This window comes from Mesoplodon bidens (assembly GCF_964165515.1).
Source record: "Mesoplodon bidens genome assembly, chromosome: 3".
NCBI classification, from domain to species: Eukaryota; Metazoa; Chordata; class Mammalia; order Artiodactyla; family Ziphiidae; genus Mesoplodon; species Mesoplodon bidens.
Window position 1 is genome coordinate 163,397,615 of NC_138178.1, and position 24,313 is coordinate 163,421,927.

Genomic DNA, 24,313 nt, shown 5'->3' on the forward strand with positions numbered 1-24,313 from the left:
ATAATCCAGGACAATGTCCTCATCTCAAGAACCTTGATTTAATCACACCTGCAGAGTCCCTTTTGCCATGTAAGATAACATTCACAACTTCAGGGGAATAGAACATGGACATCTTTGGGGGCCCATCAGTCTACCACAATTGTAAATATCATTAACCTAATAAAAATTGCCTAAATAAACCTTAGTGCCTATTCATTGTAGACTGGCTATGTAATGAATCCCAAGTTGTGGTCTATATTGAACACCTACGGCTTTTTAATAACTAAAGCAGTAGTTCTCTCACTTTAATGTACATCAGAATCATCTGGAGACCTTGGTTAAGGCAGATTTCTGGGCCCCATGCCCATAGCTTCTGATTCAGAATTTTCAGACCTGGGATGTACTTCAAGAATCTGCATTTTAACACGTTTCCAATGTTGCTGGTCCAGAAACAGCCCCACTAATAAATGAAGTGGACATTCAACTAATAACAGTAAGTTCCACTACAGGGATGATAGTGTGAGGAGCTCTGCCAACCTGCTGGGAAGTACATAAATATTTTTTCTTCAAATATATTAATTGTTCCACAAATGTCCTGATTAATGAAGTTGGCTGTTTTGATAAGATGCATTCTAACTCGTAAGTGATTGATGATGGTGGAGATGTGTGATGACAGACTGACAACTACTAAAAGAAACATCTATTGTCTGGAACATAATTTAAAATAACCCACTGGGGAAATGAGACTAATTATATGCCTCTTTGCGATCAGATCTAAAATTATAAAACAAAACAAACAAACAAACAAAAGCTTTAATTGAACTATTCACACACAAATCGTATCTCGCTTCAATATTTATTTTTATGGCAAAAATAGACTATAATATATTCATTTCACATATATTACATTCATTCAAACTTTTTTGCCCATTAAATGTACACACTTTTCCAAACCAATGACAGACAGTTTAGAAGATTTAAGCTCTTCTGATTATACATTTTTACATTATTGATCATCAGACAGTAGCACATAAAATGGCTTTTTAAACTAGAAAATACTAGACAACTATGTATACAACCTGATTTCAAAAAGGTAGAATTCCCAGTGCATTGTTTGAATTATAGGGCAACTTTCTGAGGAAATGTATTTCATAAAAATTTTCTCCAAATTTTTAAGTTTCTTAGGATGATTAAGTCATATTAACTACTGTTGGAATTTTTATTTAAATAGACTTGTTATCTAGATATTCATTTTTAAACTATGCTTTGCTAGCTTTACTATGGGTAGGGCTTGGATTGCTTCAGTTTTTAACAAAGAAATATACAACAAATTTATGTTCTGTTGCAGTGTAATTCTTCATCTGAACTAAATAGCATCATTAGAATTCAAAATATCTCCCTCTTTTAAGCACAAGAGTGAAACATTAGGGTGTTTTTATAGGAAAATATTTAACATTTGCATGATAAAAACTAAGTGTTTTATATTTTAATGTAAAAAATTACTTGAGAATACAGTAAAAAGCAAAAATATATTCTAATGGCCCAGTGCCAATCTTTTGAGTAAGGTTTACTGTGCAACCAAGTTTTTTTAAGGCTTAATATTTCTAAAAATATTTTTCTTTCTCCTCATTTTCAATGTGTTGTTTAGAAATTGAATACACTGATAATTGTGTAATAGCTCAATTCTACAAGAAATTAAGCTGCTTACTTTTAATATAGAAATGAAAAAAAAATCTAATATGGAGAGTCTAAACTAACAGAAAATCTTCAAAAACATTAAGAATCATCCCTGTACAATAACTACTTCAACTCCTCTATTGGGTCACAAAACCAAACTATGCAAAAACAACCCACTAGAGCACTACTAATCTAAAAGTTGTCACAAATTATAGCATTTTTTCCTTCTGTTTTTTTATTTCACCTTTTTGTTTTGTGGGCTTAAGATTTTATATTACTTTTAATCTTGTTTTTATTAAATCTGTCTGGAAATAAGTTCGTCACCCCTGGAGAATATTTACTTTTTATCAGGTTATTTGTTAGACTGAACCAGTGCGGTATTATTCCAGTAAAACTACAAAACCATTAGATCCTTTTAGGACACTTAACTCTAAGATTAAATTACATTTCAATAAATATTACTATAAAGTAAGTAACAAAAGATTTGTCTCATTCAATGGTCCATTACTTTCATGTGATTTCTAATAAATTTCTGGAAAAAAATGTTTGGACAGTCTCAGCATTTATGATAGCAGTCTGACCTGCGATACTTGCACTCTTATGAAAAATGAGTAACTGAACTTCTATTTCCCATTTACTTGTTCAGTTTTCCTCAGCTGATAAATGAGCAGGTGGAAGTGAAAAGCCAGTTACCATTAAATCTGTACTAGTCTCATCAACCTACCCCCCAAAATGAGGATCGACAGGTTCATGTTCTGGAAAACCCAGATAATCCAACCTTCTGAATTTCTTTGGTAGCACAGACCTGTTCCTAAGAGTGAATACTGTACATCTTTTCTTCACCAAGCTTTTAGAGCGTGAATTTAAACTACACAGGCGCACTTAAAATGTCGGTCGTGACAACCAAAATAAAGTACTGGTCTTTATACACAGTTTAAAACCCCCCTACCAGTTCAGTTTAAAATTGCAGATTTATTACACTGGAATCATGTACTGCTATAGCCAGTATGGGTACACTACATTATAGATTCAAAGCCAAAGAAAGCATCCTCGAAATTTTAAATGGTCCTTTTATGTGACACACCACAGTCATATTTAATGGAAGGAATAATGATCAAAATATCTACCTAATAAGTAATTTTCAAAAATTTGTAACTACGCTCGCCAAACTGTTAGTTCTACAGGTAGTTCAAACCATTACTCCTTTCTTATCACTCATTTATACTTATTTATAATATTAAAGGATAATTTAAAATAAGTATATGGTTACTACCTCTTTCCTAACCGAGCAACATATTGGACAAAGTTCAGATTTACTCTAGTTTTTTAAAACTAAGTATTTTAATTTAAACATTTTTGGAAATATGGTGTGCAGCCAGGCCCTAATCATATACATGTGACCTAGAGGTACTCTTTACGTGGGAGTATTTGCCTTGGAACTGCTGCTTCCTCAGCTGGGTGCTGCAGACCTCATACTTCCTTCTTGATCCAGGCCCATCTTCTACTTCCCATTTCAGGCCAGTGACAATCCAAAGGTAGACACGTAAACGGAAACAGGAAAGGTACGGGGGAGGCACTGCCAATTCATCCTCCTTCTCCCCGCCCCGCCTCACAGGCAGTCTCAGAGGCAGCGTCCCTGCTCATCTTCATCATATATCCCATGCCGTTCCTTACTCTTCAGGTGCCACTCAAGTTGCTGAGGCAAATGATGGGACATTAATGTTATGTGGAATTCTTTCATGGAACACTGGATCAATGTGACTCCAGCTGCTTGCTGAGGCCCTGTCCCCACTGCCCGGCAGACCCAGAGAGAACGCTCTGTGCTCTCACCAGCAGGGTGCAGTAGGGAGGAAAGCTGCTGTGTATTTTTCTTAGAGTACGGATGACGGGGAGTTGACCACCACTGTCTACCTTTCGGAGCCCCTGTGGTTTAAATAAGCTTTGGGAGGGCAAACCAAGAAAGTTGATACCCACTTATAGCAATATTTCCCCTTGTAAACAATACTCTCAATAATTTAACATATATCTGATCTTCTACGGCATTAATTCTTATTTGGGAACTACCTGAACTATATAGAAAACTATGCCACTTTAACAACCCAAGGACCCCTTCAAATGTGTTCTGAAATCCTCTATCCACCCACCCCTAACACATGCAAACCTTAAACAACCAGACTTTCTGATTTTTCCTCATTTTTTATAAGTAATTATAGCTACTTAGGGTAAATGGAGCCCTTATCTCAGGAATTTGAAAAACTCATGTTCTTTCGAGAACCGTTTTTCCAGGCAAATTCCTCAAGTATCGATTCCTCTATTTTTGAAATGTCTATCCCTCAATTCAAAAAAAGAGCCCCCTCCAATTTGGATTATTTTAATAAACTTTAAACTGGAAAGAGATGGTTTGGCTTATTCCACATGAAATCTTGATGGAAAGCAAATTCCCTAAATTTACATCTAAAAGAATTCCTTTAAAATGTCTGATTTTTTAAATGATTTACAATAAACAGTAATTCTTTATATTTTAATACATGTAAAGTTTCATATTATGTATAATATGGACATTTATATTTTCTTAATATTGTGAACATTAACTTATCAACCCATTTGAAATGATGTCTCTTCTCATGACGAAAGCTTCACAAAAAAGTTGGCCATGCCATGCTGTCATCACTCCGTCCTACACTCCTCCTCTGGGTTTCTGCCTAGACCTTGGTCTTTCTGGGAATTTCTAAGGAAGCACAGCTTCTGTTTTAATCCTGCCAAAATGTTTCAAAGGCTAAATTCTAGGGTTTTCTGAATATTTCACAGTAGATGTTCCAGAAGAATATATGTAATAATGATTGCAATTAACATTTCAAATGATACTCTAAAATGAATACTTCCTGTGTTCAAAACTACCAACTAGAGTATTTTATCAAAAGAGTCCACTAATCAGGAAAACTGATGCCAGAGATGCCAACAATGATCAGTGGAAAACACTGGTTTATAACCTACTGTTTGTGAAAACGTATATTTTGGTAATTTTGATATGAAATTAAGAATATCAACGAACTAAAAGACACTAAAATACTGAAGCACTGTGTAAGTTTGGCGGACAGAACATCCTCAACTCAGACGTGGTGAGCCTATGGAAACCTCAGTGTTCTACAGTTTGCTCTTGAAAATCACATTACTTCGAAGTCTAGTAATGTAGATTTATTTTTATTCAGAAATACTTCCATATTCACTAACTTAATTAAAAGTTTAAAAATTCAAAAGGGACACAAAAAATTACATGGGTCTTAGAAGCTATGTCAAACATGCGAGTTTTAAGAGTGACATTTATACAGTGTAATTTAGCCCTCATAAGTAATTTTCTTATAATCCAATTATTACAACAGGAACACAAACATACCATATATTACTCTTTAGATTTTGTTTTACAGTATGTTCTTGTCAATGGGACACTTCAAAATGTTTAAACCTGACAGAAAAGCATTTTAAAAAAAACGTACCATGGAAGAAAAAAAGCATCAGAAACACTCTACGCGGTGTGGAGATGGGAAATATTACAATAAAAAACTCTTATTCCATTCTCCTGGGGAGCTCTTCCTGAATATTTGCACTTGGGTCTATTGTTCTTTAAACAATTTTAGATTTACAATCAATTCTTTGTTCCCAAGTGAGAAACATGCCCACTTTCAATATTCATTTTCATCAATACCGTCGGAATTTTCTTCTCAGGTGGTTGGTTTCTGGGTCAGAGTTCGGCAGATACACACACCGTATAAAGGAAATCCTGCCTTACAGCTAACGACACACACTTAGCGGTGACAACAATGAGTTAAACTGCTTTAGGAGTTAACACGGGAATCAGAACTATCCCTAGGATATTGTAATTTGGGGAAATAATCCTGGGTCTGACATTTCAGAAGCTCTGTGTTGTGGAGACGCAGCCTCAAGAAGGAAGGAAGAGACGGCTGCTCAGCTAACCGGACCAGTTCGTCCATCCTTACCTCTTCAGCCCCCACGTGACCAGGCCATGCCAGCCTGGCCTGCTCCTGCCCCCTGGGATGGGCCTACATGGGATTGCCGGGAGCGGAGCTAAAGTTGACCTCAGGTGTGAAGTTAGAGGATTAAGGAGCCAAAGTTCCGGTACATCTTGAACACCACAGTCATCTCGGGGGCCCCGCAAGTCTGGGCTGCGGTTTTGGGAGATGAGGTAAGACTATTACTAACACTTCCCTTCTTTCAACCAAAAGAAAATAAAGCCTCTTCAAGGCTTTTTTTTTTCTTTTTTTTTTTGCGGTACGCGGGCCTCTCACTGCTGTGGCCTCTCCCGTTGCAGAGCACAGGCTCCGGACGCGCAGGCTCAGCGGCCATGGCTCATGGGCCCAGCCACTCTGCGGCATGTGGGATCTCCCCGGACAGGGGCACGAACCCATGTCCCCTGCATCGGCAGGCGGACTCTCAACCACTGCGCCACCAGGGAAGCCCCAAGGCTTCTTTTTTTTTTTTTTTTTTTTTTTTTTTTTTTTTTTTTTTTTTTTTTTTTTGCGGTAGGCGGGCCTCTCACTGTTGTGGCCTCTCCCCTTGCAGAGCACAGGCTCCGGACGCGCAGGCTCAGCAGCCATGGCTCACGGGCCCAGCCGCTCCGCGGCATGTGGGATCTTCCCAGACCGGGGCACGAACCCGCGTCCCCTGCATCGGCAGGCGGACTCTCAACCACTGCGCCACCAGGGAAGCCCCCCAAGGCTTCTTTTAATCATCATATAAACCTGATTTGTTAAAAAAAAAGAAGAGAGGTGCAGGTGGAAGAACTTCAAGGAAACAGAGCGAGTCACTGCCAGTGATGGGCCCTGAATTTCCTGGGGATACCTTCCTTGGGGGGTCAGCCCCCAGACTCTTCCCAAGCCCCCCACTCCCCATGCCAGCATCTCAGTCTGAGTATAGATAACACTGCATTTTCTGTAAAGACAAAGGCAGCTTGCATTCACCATCTTGCGTTTACACTGCACTTACTCTTGTCCTAGTCACCCTACATACACATTCCTGATCTCTTCCAAAACACTTTCAGTATGTCCGTTGTTACTGTTTCACCTATAAAGCAACACATATATTAAAAACTCAGATTTATTGTTTTCAACAAAAAAAAGTGCTTAAAACCATCTTATGCAACTGTTTTTCACTTCATTTTCAACCAATAAAATCAAACTCATTTGGGTTTATGAATAATACTGAAAAAAAATAGTGAATCTGATTATTTTCATACATTTAAAATAATGTGCCTTCATTCCCAACTTTAACTTACATTAACTGACTCATCTCAGTACCTTAATGAGCTGAAGTCTTGTTTGGAAAATACAGAAGGTACAAATATATAGAATTTTTAGGATAAAAAATTTTCTGAATATAAAAATGTTTTCTTTGTTTCAAAATAACACTTTTAGATTCTTCTTGTAGTTTGGGGTTTGGTAACTACATTGTTAACTACCCAAGATTTTTTAAAAATAACAAAAGATAATAACATAGTTTTAAATACAAAGTTATATAGGAACTACTCACATCTGTGGATCATCCCCATGGAAAGTTCAGTTTCTTAAGAAGAAAACCCCAAATATTTGAGTCATAAAATAAAATTCCATTATCAAAAACTCGTTTAAGATAGACACCTATACGCCTTAGTGATTGCCAGAATTGCCCAGCGTAGCTTCAGCGAACTAGAGAACTACCTAGAAAATACAATCTCCAAATGTGTGCAAGTACTGCAAATAGGACAGATTGGAGCAGGGCAACGCCCTCAGAACCAAGTCCTTCCTCTTCGGCATCTTTCCCAGGTTAAACCCCCTCTTCAGCCTCGTGCTCTGCATACTTCCTTCCATGTGCCATCATTCATCCCGTCACTTACGTCCTGCTGTAGCGCTCCATGTGCATCGAGTGGGGGAGACAGCATGAGTTCGGCAAGCACTCTTTTTTTTCCGCTGTAAACGCTTCACATGATCGGGTCCCCGTAGGAAGTTGTGGGAGCTTATATGAGCCTTGAGCTTTTCAGGAACTGAATGAGAACTCGGTATACGAACGTGTACTGGCAGAGGGTCTGCACCATCATCATTCTCTGTTGCCTCAGCATGTCCAGCACCCGTGGGATGTCCAGCACCTAGAATGAGAGAAGCACTGATAAGGGTAGTGCACACCCTGGGCGGGGGCGGGAGCGTCCTAGCAGAAATGTGGCTTCAAGCAGACGGTCTCTTTTCTCCCTTAGCATCTTCAGTAGAGAATCCCCGAGGACGTCTGTTCAGAAAGAGCTGTCAGGTCACTAGGTCCCTCTCTTCCCCGGCCTTGTGCCTAGCCCACCTCTCCCCTCATCAGCAGAGGAAATAAGCACCTCGTTGTGTTCCAGACAGGCAATCATGATCTCTGACAAAATAACGACGCCAGTCCGTCCCACGCCAGCACTGCAGTGGACCAGTAACGGAGGGTTGGGGTTTTTTGGTTCACTTGTACTATTTGTATGGCGTCGAACAGACTGGATCTCTTCAAGGTATGCTGTGAAATATCAATGAAACAGAAAAACACAAAGGGATTAAGGCCTATCGGATTGACAATTTTCAGATCATCTCCACTGACTGAGAAAACTCCTGATACACAGCACCAGATGCCAATTAACCAACCCCAACTATTAACTGACAGTGTGATCTTGGGCAAGTCCCTGACTCCTCCTGGGCTTCCGGCTTCTCATCTACAAAATGAAAAGGAGAAACTCTCTAGGAGTCAGTAATGGCATTCTACTCATTACCAAATTATGCTTTAAAACCCCTTCTGTTAAGCCTCCCCTAAACACTTGAAATTTTTATTTTAAAACAAGCCCACAGCTTACATGGGACAACATAAAGGAAATTTTTCAGGAACTCAAGGCTTCCTCTCTGTGGTGGATTTAACAGCTCTGGCAAAGGCCGTGCTGGGAATGAAGATACTTACATAAAAATCCCTTGAGGTCCTCTGGACAGCCATGCTCAGGCCAGTCTGTGTACTGGAGATGCCACACCGTCCTCTCCTGCCCCGTGAGAAGGTGCTTCATCTTCAAGCCCGTGGTGGCATAGCAGCCCGAGTCTGTGCGGAACCGGGTGGTGATCTTAAACCTTCCATAGGTGACAGTGTTGTGCCTGGAACCAAGGCGTGGCCAATACCTAAAGCTCTTCTCCCTTCCACCCTCCTGTTAGAGACAAGTGCAGTTAAAACACAATACAAGAGCCAGCAAAGGATGCCCCTCACAGAGAGCATGTCTGAAACTCAGAACTGCAACCTTACCCTGCCCTTTTCTCTAAAAGTCAGGATTACACATGATCAACATAAACTGTTTTTCTGAGGCTGAGAAAATCAATTAAGAGAAATGAGTACTTACCTCTTCTGCTGTCACCATTGCTATAATTGCAATGCCCTGTTCCCACACCATCTGCCAAAAGTCCTGACAGGTATTTTGTAAGGGTCCCTGAGTGGCAATATAATCCCATTCAATTCCACTGACAGAGACCTGAAATCAGAAAAGGTTTTAAAAAAAATTAATATGTATGTGTATCATACATGTATATACGTTTGTTCACGGTAATATGAAAAAAGCAAACTGAAATATTCAGCAGAATAAATAAAAATAAAGACTTTTATCTTATTCTTTTTCCTTATTAGTGCCATTTCCATTACTGATAACTTTATAAATGTATGCGCTATGAATTCACATAATATCTATATGACCTAGGGCAATTTCCTTAAGCTCTCCAAATTTCAATTTTCATCTGTACAATAAAAATATTCCCTACCCTCATGCTGTCAGGATTAAGTGAGCCAATATGTATGGTGCCCTGCACATGATAGGTTCTTAATAAATGATTGTTATTGCTGCTGTTAGGTTCTTCTCATAAAAATAATATCAACGTCATCATATCCCAAATTTCAAACACAATTTTCCCTCGTGAAGTACTACACACACTGGATCAAGTACTAGCAATGTAAGTCAAAACCTAAGTTAAACTTCAAATTTCTAGGGGAAAAAAGTCTTCCTACCTAAGGAGTTCACCTCTGAACTTCTGAGTCAGGATCACCCTCCATACTAAATTTCCACTTAGGATTTAACCTTCTTGAAAACAGTCTAATATAATAATTACAGGATTTGTAGTCAGGAAATCTGGGTTAAATCTCGGCTCCCCCCACTGCTGAGTGACGACCATAACCGCTTTCTGAGTGCCCCGAGTGTAAACCCTGGGCCACGCACCCTTCCAATCATGCCCCCATTTAAGGCTGCAGCCTGAGTCACACCCCCATCCTCCCACTGGGCCCGTGGTGGGTGGCACCAGGCACCACAGCGAACAAAAACCAGGGAGGAAGGATCTGATGGGGTGCGTAATGGGGGGAGGTCAGCACTTCCTTATTCAGAGATAAGTACAACGAGGTCCCACACTGCTAAGTGGTCGACCCACGAATTCTGAAGTCAGACTCTTTCCACTGTTCTTCGGGCTGTCTCTGAAGATTCTGAAATACCACCACAGAACCACAGTGTTATTCAACCCTCATCCACCCAGTCACGGGAGACTGGCTAAGCTATTCCAAAGAGATGCTCAGTTTTTAAATAACTTATGTCCATGTTTAAAAAGCTTGTGCACAAATTCCCAAAGACCATCAAGGGTAGTGGCTTTCACAGGCAGACTGCTGGGCCTCTACAAAGTCTTAAGTGTGAAACGGCTCTCATCAAACATCACTTGCAAACTAAATAAAATGTGGGAAAGAAGGAAAATAACACCTGCCCATAGACACTTACTCATTCACTCACTATAAGGACATTTCTTCTTCCCAAAACAACGAACTGACTCTCCAACCAGCATGGAGAAGACAGAGCATCTGGCTTTTCTCACCTTCCCGTTGTGAATCATCACTTTTTCCATTTTAATGGGTGTAACGTTACCCCAGTTAAACGGCATTACATTGTTTCCAGGGAAAAAGCAGCACTGCTTAAGAACAAAATGATATTTAAAAATGATTAAAAGGGGGACCTCCCTGGTGGCGCAGTGGTTAAGAATCCGCCTGCCAATGCAGGGGACATGGGTTTGATCCCTGGTCCAGGAAGATCCCATATGCTGTGGAGCAACTAAGCCCATGTGCCACAACTACTGAGCCTGTGCTCTAGAGCCCACGTGTCACAACTACTGTAGCCCGCACGCCTAGAGCCTTTGCTCTGCAACGAGAAGCCACCGCAATGAGAAGCCCGCGCACCACAACGAAGAGTAGCCCCCGCTCGCCGCAACTAGAGAAAAGCCTGTGCGCAGCAACGAGGACCCAACACAGCCAAAAATAAACTAATTAATTAAAAAAATTGTTTTTATAAAATATTTAATGGCTACAAAAGAAAATAAATGATTAAGAGGGACTTCCCTCGTTGTCCAGTGGTAAAGAATCTGCCTTCCAATGCAGGGGACGTGGGCTTGATCCCTGGTCGGGGAACTAAGATCCATCCCACCTGCTGCAGGACAACTAAGCCCACGTGCCACGACTACAGAGCCCACACACCCTGGAGCTTGCGCGCCACAACCAGAGAAGAGAAAACTCGCACGCCACAACTAGAGGGAAGCCCATGCGCCGCATTGAAGAGCCGGCGCACCACAACAAAAGATCCTGTATGCCTCAACGAAGATCCCTCGTGCCGCAACTAAGACCCGACGTGGCCTAAAAAATAAAAATAAATTAATTAATAAATTTAAAACTAGGAGAATGCTAGAAAGGCTGGAGGCACGGAAGTACTTAAACTTTTAACAATCTTAAAAAAAAAAATGACTAAGAGTATGCAAAGAGTACAGATGGCATCACCATAAGGAAAAGCTCTGGTAAACACCAGACACTTCTTTTACATAAAAATGCATGTAGGTATGTGATAAGGACAAACTAGCAATTCAGCTGCTCTTGAGAGAATTTATGAGCTATAAAGAGGTCTTCAGATTTAGAAGCACAAAGTTCTCCAGTCAGACAAATGAGTGGTCCCGGAGTCCTGGTAACAACGCTGGGTGCAGAGGGATCCAACACATGGAGGGAGCAAACACTGTGTGTCCAGCCTTGGTGTATGGATTTCCCAACTTACAGTACAGTGTGTCCCAACGGTTCAAAACTAGGATGTTTTTAGAAAATAGACATGAATACAATTCTTAGCATTCTCCTAATTTAACTGGAAACTTCACATCCTGTGTATCACTCTAAACATTCCCCTCACCTTAATATGTGACGCGTTGATGTAACCGGTATTGTTTTCTTTGGTTGGGACCAGTTCCACTCTGGCATCGTCATAGGGAAGAACATCTTGGAACCGATTTCTTTCTGCATTTTCAGGGAGTCGTGCTGTTGAGCACTCCCCATCAACGAGCCGTTTTTTAAGAATTCTTTCATATTCTGTGAATACCATTCCTTGTTCTAACCGCTGTTCCAGAATTTTACACTGAAAAATAGAAAGTGAGGAATAATATGAATACAGTCCCATGCCACAGCTGCGTTTTGACCGTACACTTGAAATCTCGTTTTCTGCTTCAAGTCCAGTATTATCTAATGTTGAAAATTCTAGATGAAACCAAAGTTAAATTTAACAAGTCATAACAACAAAAGAACAAATGAAATAATCTTATTGGTGAGAAACGTGATGCAAAGTTCTGTGTAAACTTGGCCTAAAACAATTCGTTGAATTCATCTTCTCTAAATCTATAGTCAATTATGTGACCCTCTAAGAATGGAAAATTCTCCTGGAGAACAGTAAATCCTAAAGTAGGATAATCAATTCCAACCTCTACAAACAAATGCTTCAATTTTATTATATAAAAAACAGAAAACATTATTGGAAACTATCTCCAGGATCCAGTTGTAAGCAAATTAATTTTTCCTTAGCATAATTCATGCCTGTCTAATTTTGATATAATAGAACCTCATAGCAAATACATCTCAGTCACGAAGTTTTGAAAAATTCAGTAACCGTTCACTGTTAAGTTTTCGATGTAATGAAAGCAGTCGATATCTGCTTTCCTTCCTATGTGTACTCATATGCATTTGCACATTTCCTCTAACTTCATAGCCAGAAGAAGGTAAAGAACAGTATTCAGAAACCAACAGACAAAAATCAACATTTAGCCTGAAACTATCTATTAAGACATTAGCTATAAATTTGCCCCAGTTTTGAAGGCCAGATGACAAAATTCCTAACACTCATTTATAATTATCAAATGTGTTAGAAAATTCAGTAAAATCTCAAGAAGGCAGCTCTGCAGCACTGTATCAGCTGTTCCAGGGCAGGCGTGCAGACCCGTGGTCTGGTACATACCCTCTCATCATTCGTGGCTCTGGCAGGCACCTCCTTTCCTTCATCAGGCAGAGGCAGTCGAGACAGGGAGAGTCCGTTTAGGGCAGCCAGTTTGAGAGGACCAATTTTTTTTGCATCTACTCGGCTCTTTTTCATTCCCTACAAAAATATTTGTATGTATATATCAAATATACACAAATACAATCCCTCTGAAAAGAGATTTCAGTGGACTGAAGGCAGTTAACAGAGGGAGGGTTCTCCTAAACCAACAACCACAGGAGAGCTTACACTCCACACACACACACACACACACACACACACAATTTGTTTCACAAAGATTAGGAGGAAGACACTCCTTTGAAGGCCAAAGCCCTGATAAGTCATCCAGATACAAGGTTTTGAAATGCAACTGGTTTCATGAAAGATGAGGCTCCAAGCAGACAGCATTCCTTCACAGGACTCCTGAATATCAAACCGTGACACACACAAAAATCAGCTGCAATCCACAAAGAGGGTTTTAAATGTAGTCACCTCATTGCAATAAGCTTTTTTTTTTTTGCGGTAGGCGGCCCTCTCACTGTTGTGGCCTCTCCCGTTGCGGAGCACAGGCTCCGGACGCGCAGGCTCAGCGGCCGTGGCTCACGGGCCCAGCCGCTCCGCGGCATGTGGGATCCTCCCGGACCGGGGCACGAACCCGTGTCCCCTGCATCGGCAGGCGGACTCTCAACCATGGCGCCACCAGGGAAGCCCTGCAATAAGCTTTTTATACATTAAAAAAAAAAAAACAAATTCATTCTTTTTCAATGTCTTCTCTGGTGGCTCTATCGTATTCTACATTCTGTTGCAGACTTGTGTGACGTGGGTTAGCTCACCACACCCCTGGTAAATGCCGTTAGAACCACCATATTTTTAAATGAGGAGAACATCAGGGCTGAAATCTCCATCATTATACCAAGAGAGGGTACAGGAGAGGGCACAGATGGGATTCTGTCTCCTGAAAACTGGTGTTTCCTAAAGTTATTATTAAAGCCAATGATTTTGCTCTCTGAGGCAAACGAGCCCGAGAATGCCAAGTCTTCTTCAATAGTCTACACCTCCTTGGAAGCCGTAGTAATTATCACGACTGTAGCCCTAATGTGACAGAAATGGTTTTCTCAGTTCTATCTCATAAATGAAATCAGCAGCTCTCTTCTGTCTCATAAATTAAATCAACTTTACTGCAGCTCTGTCAGCCTTGGAGAGAGAGAGGGAGGCTACACAGACTAAAAGGTTCCTGCTTAGGCTAAAACGTCATGATTCTCATGTGTGCAGAAAACAGTGGTGTGCAGAAAGCAGGTAAATGTGTAACAATGGACTTTGTGGCGGGGGAGTGGGAACAGCTCTGATGTATGAAGTCTGCCAGGTTCCACGGTACAAATACTCCCATCACAGCTAACTTCAATCTGCCAGAGTAACATCAGCGGCCTCACAAGAGCCTGAAAATTTAACACTCAGCTCCCACCAGCCAGCAGAGGTGGCTCCAGCACTGCTTGGCCTGAAAATGACTCAAAAGGCCTCAGCACACATGTGTTGGGTGATTGGTAAGGTCAGCTCTAAAGCCAGTATTTTTTTTTAATTTTTTTAAAAATTAATTTTATTTTATTTATTTTTGGCTGTGCTGGGTCTTCATTGCTGCGCGTGGGCTTTTTCTAGTTGCGGCAAGCAGGGGCTACTCTTCGTTGCGGTGCACCGGCTTCTCATTGTGGTGGCTTCTTTTGTTGCAGAGCACGGGCTCTAGGTGTGCAGGCTTCAGTAGCTGTGGCTCGCGGGCTCTAGAGTGCAGTAGTTGTGGCGCATGGGCTTAGTTGCTCCGCAGCATGTGGGATCTTCCCGGACCAGGGCTTGAACTCGTGTCCCCTGCATTGGCAGGCGGATTCCTAACCACTGCACCACCAGGGAAGCCCTAAAGCCAGTATTTGAAGAAAGGGGCTTATAGTCAAAACTCACTTCAAATACCCCTTACTTAGCCCTCAGAGTACAAGAGCATGGTTTTAAATGTACAACCCGTACAATGATTTCTCATATCAGAACCACCACATAAGACTAACGGTGAAACAAAAACTCTTTATGTAGATGCACAAGCACTCAAACCAGTCTACCTTTTCCAGATAGCAATCAAGTCACCACAGGTGGAGATGGGTGGAGAATTCTAAAATGTTTCTGCTTATCTGCAATTTATTTCACTGTTTTTAATACTAAACCTCTAGAACCATAATTCACGTTAGTATATTTGCTTGCTGTAACAATTAAAATAATGGCCACCCTGAGTTACTATGAAAGGGGGTCAGAGGATTAGCAGAGAGTTGGACTCTTCAGCTCTTGGGAAGCCAGGAAGTTAAATGTATGACGCCACCTCACAGTAATGAGTTAAACTTGACTGAGCATTTCCCCCCAACAACTCTCTGGGGTCATCTCAGTTACAAATGAGAAAATGGGAGTCAGAAAGATTAAGCTGTTTGCCCAGTGTTACACAGCTGCCTCTTTATACATGGCAAATAGGGTCAACACAATAAAAACCATGCATTAAAATCAGTTATGCTGCATCATAGAAATTAGAAAGCACTTTTCATGCCTAACCCTATGTGGGACCTAACACAACGCCACAGCAGACAGAGGAGGGGTGACCGTCCTGTGTTAAGGATGGAGAAGCTGAGGCTCTGGTGTGTAAAGGGCCCGGCCCACTGGGCAGAGAAATAATGAATGGCAGGTTCTAGACTCAGACCCAAGTTTTCCACTCTTAGGTCCTGTACCTTCTCCTGGGCCACAGCTGCCATTCACATTCCTTAAGTAGGGAGATCCCTTATGAGAAAAGAAGGGGTGAAAAAGGATAATCCAATCACATAATTTCATTAGGTCTAAAAGTCAATGAGGGGGAGATTTTGTATTTTTAGAGAACCAAACCGATAAAAGTCCTCAGACTTAGCAGAATTTGCTGGGCCATTCAGAACTCCAGGGACAATAGGCTTGAATACTGGACTCTACTCAAAACAAGTATCATTCGGGGAAAGACTCAGGTCACACATAAAAACTACATCCATGATGTAACCAGTGAAGAGTGTCAACTATGAGAGGGCCCCGTGCAGCTGGCTCAGGACTCAGGCAGAGTTACTTCGGGAGACACGTCCACACCCTGTCCTGCCCTGAGTCACTGATTGTGAGCCTGTGCCCTCCGCTTCAGCCAACCTGAGACACTGGCCTTTACTGTCAGACAGATGAGTAAGAATGTACTCCCAAGAAAAACTAAAAATAAATGTACAATTCAAACCCATTAAAAGAAAACACGTTTAAATTCACGGCACTACTGTCAGTAGCTTGAGTCTGTGTACACTGATCTATTTCACAACCACTATAATAGTGTGTGAACTTTCCTCCTGCTTATGAAGTTGTCTATAGCATCTTAGAGGATCTAATAATACACTAGAGAACCATATTTGTGACGCACGCTCAGGTCTTGAATATGCCCACCAGCAAAAATGGGGGGGAGGAGTCCCCAGCTGCCAGGACACTGGGAGCACCTGGGAGACAGAATGCATAGGCTAATTAATCACTTTCACTTGGCAGGAGCGCAGGGCACAGGGAATGGAGCCCTGGGCAAGGAGGAGCCTGAGCAAGGAAGCCAGATGACTCAGAGTGGACACGCTGATATGACAATGCCACAGATGCCTGGGCAAAGCTGAGGAACTCAGAGTTAAAACGTTTCAATGGAAAGAGAACAGCAAAGCTTAGACAAGCAATTACTACTTAATAAAATATACAGTATAGTTTGATGCAGAACAATGTAGAAGATAGGAGAACCGGTTGCGGAGATAAATATGGGTTTAAAATTTCAGTTCGGTCACTCACTAGCTGTGTGACCTTGGGAAAGTTACTTAATATCTCAGAGTCTATTTTCTCATCTGTAGAAACAATAGGCCTGTTGTAAACTGGACATGGTAAAGCAGATGGCCTGCTCAGCACATAGGAAATGCTCTGGGAATGGCAGCTAGGGATGATGTTATGCTCTTTTATATTTTGCCTCAAGTAGATAAAAAGTGCTTAAACCACCGTTATTTATCATACTGAATATTAAGGAGCTGCATTTTCTACAAGGGACCTTCCTTGGGTTCTCAGTTCACTCAGTCTCTCTTTTAAAGAGGCCTGGAGGTAGGAATGTAAATTGGTGCAGCCACTATGGAGAACAGTATGGAGGGTCCTTAAAAAACTAAATCTAGGGGCTTCCCTGGTGGCGCAGTGGTTGAGAGTCCGCCTGCCGATGCAGGGGACGCGGGTTCGTGCCCCTGTCCCGGAGGATCCCACATGCCGCGGAGCGGCTGGGCCCGCGAGCCATGGCCGCGGAGCCTGTGTGTCCGGAGCCTGTGCTCCGCAACGGGAGAGGCCACAGCAGTGAGAGGCCCGTGTACAGCAAAAAAAAAAAAAAAAAACCTAAATCTAGAACTACCATACGACCCAGCAATCCCACTACTGGGCATATACCCTGAGAAAAACCATAATTCAAAAAGAGTCATGTACCACAATGTTCACTGCAGCACTATTTACAACTGCCAGGACATGGAAGCAACCTAAATGTCCATCGACAGATGAATGGATAAAGATGTGGCACATATATACAATGGAATATTACTCAGCCATAGAAAGAAACGAAATTGAATTATTTGTAATGAGATGGATGGACCTAGAGTCTGTCATACAGAGTGAAGTAAATCAGAAAGAGAAAAACAAATGCCATATGCTAACGCACATATATGGAAACTAAAAAAATGGTACTGTAAAGACGCAGACGTAGAGAACAGACTTGAGGACATGGGGCGGGGGAGCGGGAAGGGGAAGCTGGGACGAAGTGAGAGAGTAGAATTGACATACATACACTACCAAATGTAAAATAGGTAGTGAGAAGCAGCCGCATAGCACAGGGAGATCAGCTCGGTGTTTTGTGACCACCTAGAGGGGTGGGATAGGGAGGGTGGGAGGGAGGTTCAAGAGGGAGGGAATATGGGGAATATGTATACTTACAGCTGATTCACTTTGTTGTACAGCAGAAACTAACACAACGTTGTTTAGCAATTATACTCCAGTAAAGATATGAAGAATAAATAAAGAGACCTGGGGCCTCCCTGGTGGCGCAGTGGTTGAGAGTCCGCCTGCCGATGCAGGGGATACGGGTTCGTGCCCCGGTCTGGGAGGATCCCATATGCCGCGGAGCGGCTGGGCCCGTGAGCCATGGCCGCTGGGCCTGCGCATCCGGAGCCTGTGCTCCGCAACGGGAGAGGCCACAACAGTGAGAGGCCCGCATACCGCAAAAAGAAAAAAAAAAAAAAAAAGAGACCTGGAGCTCTTGGGTTTTTTGTCTTGACAAAGTGCCACCTTCCCAGCTCCAGAATCACCCTCCAGCCCTCAGAGATCACAGCCCAGCAGTTCAAGCTGTACCCACACGGACTGCGACATTAGGAATACATGAGGGACACTTCGGGGAACGCTTCCCTCAGACCCCAAACAAGCAAACTGAACAAGAGCAGCCCTGGACCCTGCATCACAGTGGGGTATTTTTACAGGTGGCTGACAAAGCAATCCTGGCCAAAGTCGTGAAACCTTTACTTCCTTTTCCGTCACACTGCATTACTAAAACTTCCCATTCATTCTTTCTCTTCCATTCCACAGAGCCTCCTACATTTACCTTTCACTTCACCTAAGTTATTACCTCCAGCAAAACCACAAAAATTCTAATCCCTCCCCATTATTTCCATAGATCACCAAACTCAAAGTATTACAAAATAAGACAAAAACTGGGCAAAATATGTGTTGGCTGGGGGGTGGGGAGGTGAAACAACTTAAAAGGAAAAAAGCTGAAAAACATCAGAAGTAATGAGTGAAAGAAAAGATGGACAGAGGGCAGAAGGTGTTGAGAAAAGTCAGGTGTACAGGGCACCGTGCTGGGTTGGGTGAGGCGCCCCCCGTGCACCCTGAACGGCTCACCCCTAACGGCGGAAGCCCTTCCACGACGTTCTTCTTTCCGGAGAGGAGATCTGACACTGGCCTCTTCTTCAGAGAGTCCCTCCTGGCGCGGTACCTCCCCGACGTGGTGAGGTCCGACTCGGACATGGAGGGCGTCAGCAGCCCGTCCCTCCTGGGCAGCGGGCCTTCCCCGGGCGTGGGAACTGGGCTGCCGGCCCTCCCCTTCCTCTCGGCCTCAGTGACGTGGGCCTTGGGCTCAAGGCTGTGCACGGGGCCGGCGGCCGGGGGGCCGGGCGCGTGGGGGCCGCTCAGCGGGGCTTGCTGGGAGTAGCTGCCCCGGGGCGCCCGGGCAGAGGGCTGCGCCCGCGCCCCACGCTCCTCCTCCAAGTCCTCCTCCTCCTCCTCGCTGCTGTGTATCAGCATGGTGGCGTCTGAAAGAGACTTTTTGTGACCGTATCTCAGGCTCTCCTGCTCATCGTCATCGTCTCGCTTTGTCCTTTCCGTGACGACGTTCGGCTGGGAGCCCGCGGAGACGGCCCGCGGAGCCACGTCCGCCGCCGACGCCGACATGGTCCTCTCCTTGAGCCGCAGGCCCTCAAAGCCGTGGGTCAGCCCCGCGATCTCAATGCTGTTCCGCTTCTGGAGCTGGGCGTGCCGGGCCGAGGTCAGGGGCTCGCTGACCTCCTGCAGGGAATGCGCCACCGGCAAGCTGTCCTCCTGGAACGTCTGGACCGAGTGATGGACCCGCCGGGTGATGAGGTCGGGGTTGCTGCTGCTGATGTAGAGGTGGCGGGACAGGTCAGGGGTGCTGTTGGCGGGCCTGGGGTACGGGTAGGGGGGCGGCGGGCGGTACACCTGCGTCCTCATGATGTTGGGGGCTGGGTAGTCCCGGGCCTGGAGCTGCACGTTGGTCAGCTCGGGCACGCTGACGGCACCCACCACCGGCCGCCTCTCTGCGGGGTACGGGTAAGGGGCCTGGCTGTGGAAACTGTAATTCAGGTTGAACGGGTAGTGGGCCGACGGGGGGGAGCTGAAGTGCGCGTGCTCCCGGATCTCGGGCTGGCTGTAGACCAGCGCATCGGGCCTGCTGTACGCGTACGAGCTGCCGATGTTGAGGTTTCTCAGCGAGTGGCTCTGCCTCTCGGCAGGCGCCAGGCCTCTGTGGAGCTGCTTCATCACCGTCTCATAGTCGGGGGTCGGGCGGTAGGACGGGGGGATCAGGGCGCTGTGCCGGTGCGACGGGACATAGTCAGGCCTCATGATGTCACTCCCGGTGATGCTCGGGTTCGAGGACATGGGTGAGGGCTGCAAGTAGGGCTGCGGGTTATTTAAGGAGCTGGTGCTGTGTGCACTGTAGACACTGCCGTTGCGGAGGCGACCACTCAGGTCGATCTGGGCTCGATCCAAACTCGTCTGAGAGTGACAGAAGTATCCGTTCTGGTTGGTCACAAACAGGTTATCTGGGGGGAAAAACAAAACATTTAAAATGTACATTTTAAAATGAGATTTTCTAAATGTACAAAAGTGGATCAATTGCTCTAGACAAATACTGAGACAGGCCCCCAACGCTGATGACATTCTCAGTGTACCTCATGAAACTCCACCCTGAAGTGACCTGGCTCCAGCCACAGCTCTGAGTGACCCTGCACAGCGGGTTTCTGGGAGCCTCGCCTCCTCATCTAGAGAATGGGGATGGCCCTGCCTACTCTAAGGGTGGTATTCAGGATTTGACACCCAATAAAGAGCAGCCAAATCTAAGTCCAATATTAAGAGGACAACTGTACCACAAAACACTGTCTCTTTCTGAAAGTCAAAAACGTGTTTTACGGGCTTCCCTGGTGGCGCAGTGGTTGAGAGTCCGCCTGCCGATGCAGGGGACACGGGTTCGTGTCCCGGTCCGGGAAGATCCCACATGCCACAGAGCGGCTGGGCCCGTGAGCCATGGCCGCTGAGCCTGCGTGTCCGGAGCCTGAGAGGCCACAACAGTGAGAGGCCCGCATACCACAAAAAAAAAAAAAAAAAAAAAAAAGTGTTTTACTAGAGACACAAAGCAGACTTTCTGGAACTCTGGGTGACTGCAGGAGGAGATACTGTTCAAGGCTTTGGGTCTCTGACCCTGCTTTCTCCCCTCACTGGAGATGTGGCCTTGATGATGCTGAGCTAGTTCAAGCACCAACTGTCTGTAAACAGTTCCTTAAATGAAACTCTAGGTGGGCTGTATAGATTCTTCCACAGTGAAGACACAAAAGGGCAATAGTTGGGCAGGATCTGAGCCTCTTCAGGTCCAACAGTGTCACCAGTAGCTGTATACCTCACTAGGGGCCAGAAGCCAAGAAAACCCTTGCTAAGACAGCCACACCTGCCCCCTGCTCCAGCCCCCATGCTTCAGTAAGATTGGGGTCCAAGCTAGCAGAATCTAGCTTGGCTGTGTGTGCACCTGTTCGGGGCTGGTAGGAGGCATGCTTCTTCAGTCCAATCTGTAGTTCACCTGGAAAACTAATGAGGGTGATTTCTAACCATCAGAGAACAGCTGGCATCGAAAAGCATTCTTTTTTCGATTCAAAAGCCTCTTGGCGGTTCAAGTGCCAAGTGATTATCAAAGTGAACATGCCACAGCCTCGTGTGTGGCACATACAGCCACAAAGGAATGGGCCTCAAACGCACCACTGTTTCCTCCTGTGGACACACAATGCTTCCTTGTTCCTGTCCATTTCCCGTATCTGGAACACTCTGCAATCTGCGTCTATGGAGTCCCCGCTACTCACTGCTGTCATAGCCCAGCCTCATTCAAACCCGTCCAGACAAGCACGATAGCCGCCGGCCTGGCCCCCCCATCTCCAGGCTCCTCTGGGTACTCCATGAACCATTCATTTATGAGTCTGTATGTGTAAAAGACTATGCTAAGAACTAACGGGGGGAAGATGACTGGAATCCAGATAAATATAAAGGGAAAGGTGTGTACCAAAATCACCAGAATCCAAGGAAGAAGCGTGACAATTAAAGGAGATAAGCGTTACAGGAGTCCGGAGGAGGGAAGGATCGCTTCCAGCTTGGGCCAGGCTGATGGGACAGGGAGAAGACCAAGAACAGCCCCCCAGGGGATACAGCCCTCAAGGGGCCTTGGGGTGTGTGGGTGGGGTTTCATCAGGAGCCGGGCTCTCTACCTCTGAATGTGCGCGGATCGCTCGGATCCCCCCTCCTCACCTCGGGAGGGCAGGCACAGCCACGTGACGAGTAATAGTCAAGGGGCAGTGAGCAGAGGGCACAGAAGCCATTTCCATGCTCCCTTCTCCTTGCCACCGTGCCCAACATTCCAGATGGAAAGGGACCCCGGCCCGAGTCCCTGGGGAGGCCGACGTGGCGCAGAGCCCTCCTGCCAGTGCACGAAGGACGGGTAACCTGAGAAAGAAGCAAGCTTTCCCGTGTAAGCCACTAAGAGTTTAGAATTTGTTCCCACACCGCAGCCTAGCCCATCCTGACTGGGCAGAAGCATGTGGGCAGGAGGGTGCGTGGGATAAAGACCCTTGTGGGTGACTGAGCAGTGCGGGCAAAGCTGGGAGACGAGGCACAGAGGGCGTGCTCGGTCTGGCTGGAGTACCAGGTAGCCGGAGAGGGTCCAGAACAGTGGGGAATAAGACAGGAAGAGTAGCATGAAGAAACATCACAGAGAACGCTGAACACTAGACAAAGGAACGATCGTCAGGGAGATGGGATAAGATGAGCCTGGCTGCTGAGTGTCAGGTGAACCAGGGAGAGTGGGGATTGAAGACTGAAGATATCAGCTGCTATGATGCAAGAACTAATGAGACGTTTAAAAAAAAAAAAAGAACTGGATTGGCAGGAGCAGAGGGACAGGGCGAAGGGGACATGGAAGAGATGTCACATGGAGCTCATCAGAGGCGATAGGGTTTGCAACTGTCGGGGTATCGAAGGCAAAAAGAGAAAAGAAAAATTACACTCAGTTTGGAATCCAAGGAACCAGGAGTGTGACTTCGTCGTAAAGAAGTAAGGAACTTGGGCAAAGGGACTCGTGGGCTAGAGGGATGGGCTCAAATGCAGGATGTCAGTCTTCAGCGAGCTGTGATGGTGGATAATATTCACTGAGCGCTTCCCACTCAGCCGGGTAGCCCGCTGAGGGCTCACATGCAGTAGCTCCCTTCACTGCCCCAGCAGCTGTCAGACAGATGAAATGTGGGGCTGGAGCACAGCAGTGACGACGGGGTGGGAAACACAGACAGTCATCCTCGCTGAAACCCGAACCATGGATGAAACGAGGCCGCTGCGGAAGCCCGCGGGGGGAGAGGAGGCCCTGGGCAGACTTCGGGAGCCGGGAGCACCGATGGTACAGGAGGAGGGAGAACCCAGCGCGGGGAAGAGAGGTCCGTCAAGAGGCTAGACTGCTGGAATCGGATGGGAAGGAGAATGCGCGGGGCTCTGGGGACCTGCGAGAGGGCAGCTGGAACGGAGTAGCAAAGGTAGGAGAAGTAAAGGGGTAACCAGGAGGCAGAAGGAACACACACGTGTTACTCTCAGAAGTGGGGTGAAAAATGAAAGAAAAAAATAATTCAAACTGCACTTTGGAGAGAGAAGAGAGGAAAAACAGTAGGATGCTTGCAGATGGAGGAAAAGGGATGAACAGCAAGGAAACACTAACAGTGCAGAGAGAAGAGCCTTTTCCCAGAAGTGGGTGGGAGCTGGGGTCACAAAACCAAAGGAGGGCAGCGTGCAAGGAGGAGAAGACCGTGAAGAAGGCGAAAACATCCTGAGGGGGACACTCTGGGAACCCAGAGCCCAATCCATCCCCTCCCACCCACCCGTCGCACTGCACAGAAAGTCTCATCTTACACACAAGGCCCGGCCCCAGCAATGCGTCACCACCCACCTTCCGGTCCCTTCACACACCATGTTCTACCAGTTCCCTGTGGGACTGAGTCCAGCTACCCTCTTCCTTGTTTGTGCCAATGCATTCACTATCCACCCCCCCTTCACAAAACCAGGAGCAGCAATCCCAACAGGAACCCGCCTCTCTCTACATATGGATATCTACTCATCTCTCGAGGCCCAAAAAGCCTTTCTCAGTCTCTCCAACATGATGAGCAATTGCTCGCTCTCTCTCATCACAACAATCATGTTCTCTTTGCATTTAAGTTATTTGTGTACCTGTCTTATCCTCCACTATTAGATTCCAAGCTTAAGATATGGAATTACTTCTCTGCATAAATCTCCTCAGCCTTTATAGTAGAGCCCTGTAGGCAGAATCTGTAAACTGAATGCTGGAGCTTTAGCTTCGGAGGCGCTGTTTAAATACAGGTCCCTATACTCATCATGTGAAAGATGAACATAAATAGATAAAAATAAAATGTTTAATAC

At 45.0% G+C, this 24,313-nt stretch overlaps 1 protein-coding gene across 2 annotated transcripts in view; it reads right to left on the bottom strand.

Moving 5' to 3' along the window:
* Positions 1 to 6,424: 6,424 nt before the first annotated feature.
* PTPN21 (protein tyrosine phosphatase non-receptor type 21) overlaps positions 6,425 to 24,313 on the bottom strand; it is a 67,462-nt gene continuing 49,573 nt past the window's right edge. The window contains exons 13-19 of one of the 2 annotated variants that reach the window (XM_081226906.1): positions 18,965 to 20,403; positions 12,977 to 13,114; positions 11,885 to 12,106; positions 9,038 to 9,166; positions 8,614 to 8,848; positions 8,021 to 8,181; positions 6,425 to 7,792 (exon numbers count right to left, since the gene is read on the bottom strand). In XM_081226906.1, the coding sequence (XP_081083032.1) occupies positions 7,664 to 7,792; positions 8,021 to 8,181; positions 8,614 to 8,848; positions 9,038 to 9,166; positions 11,885 to 12,106; positions 12,977 to 13,114; positions 18,965 to 20,403 (2,453 nt within the window). In that variant the 3' untranslated portion in view covers positions 6,425 to 7,663. Of the gene's footprint in view, positions 7,793 to 8,020; positions 8,182 to 8,613; positions 8,849 to 9,037; positions 9,167 to 9,302; positions 10,159 to 11,884; positions 12,107 to 12,976; positions 13,115 to 18,964; positions 20,404 to 24,313 lie in introns of those variants that run through there. The other variant, XM_081226907.1, reaches the window with a different exon arrangement.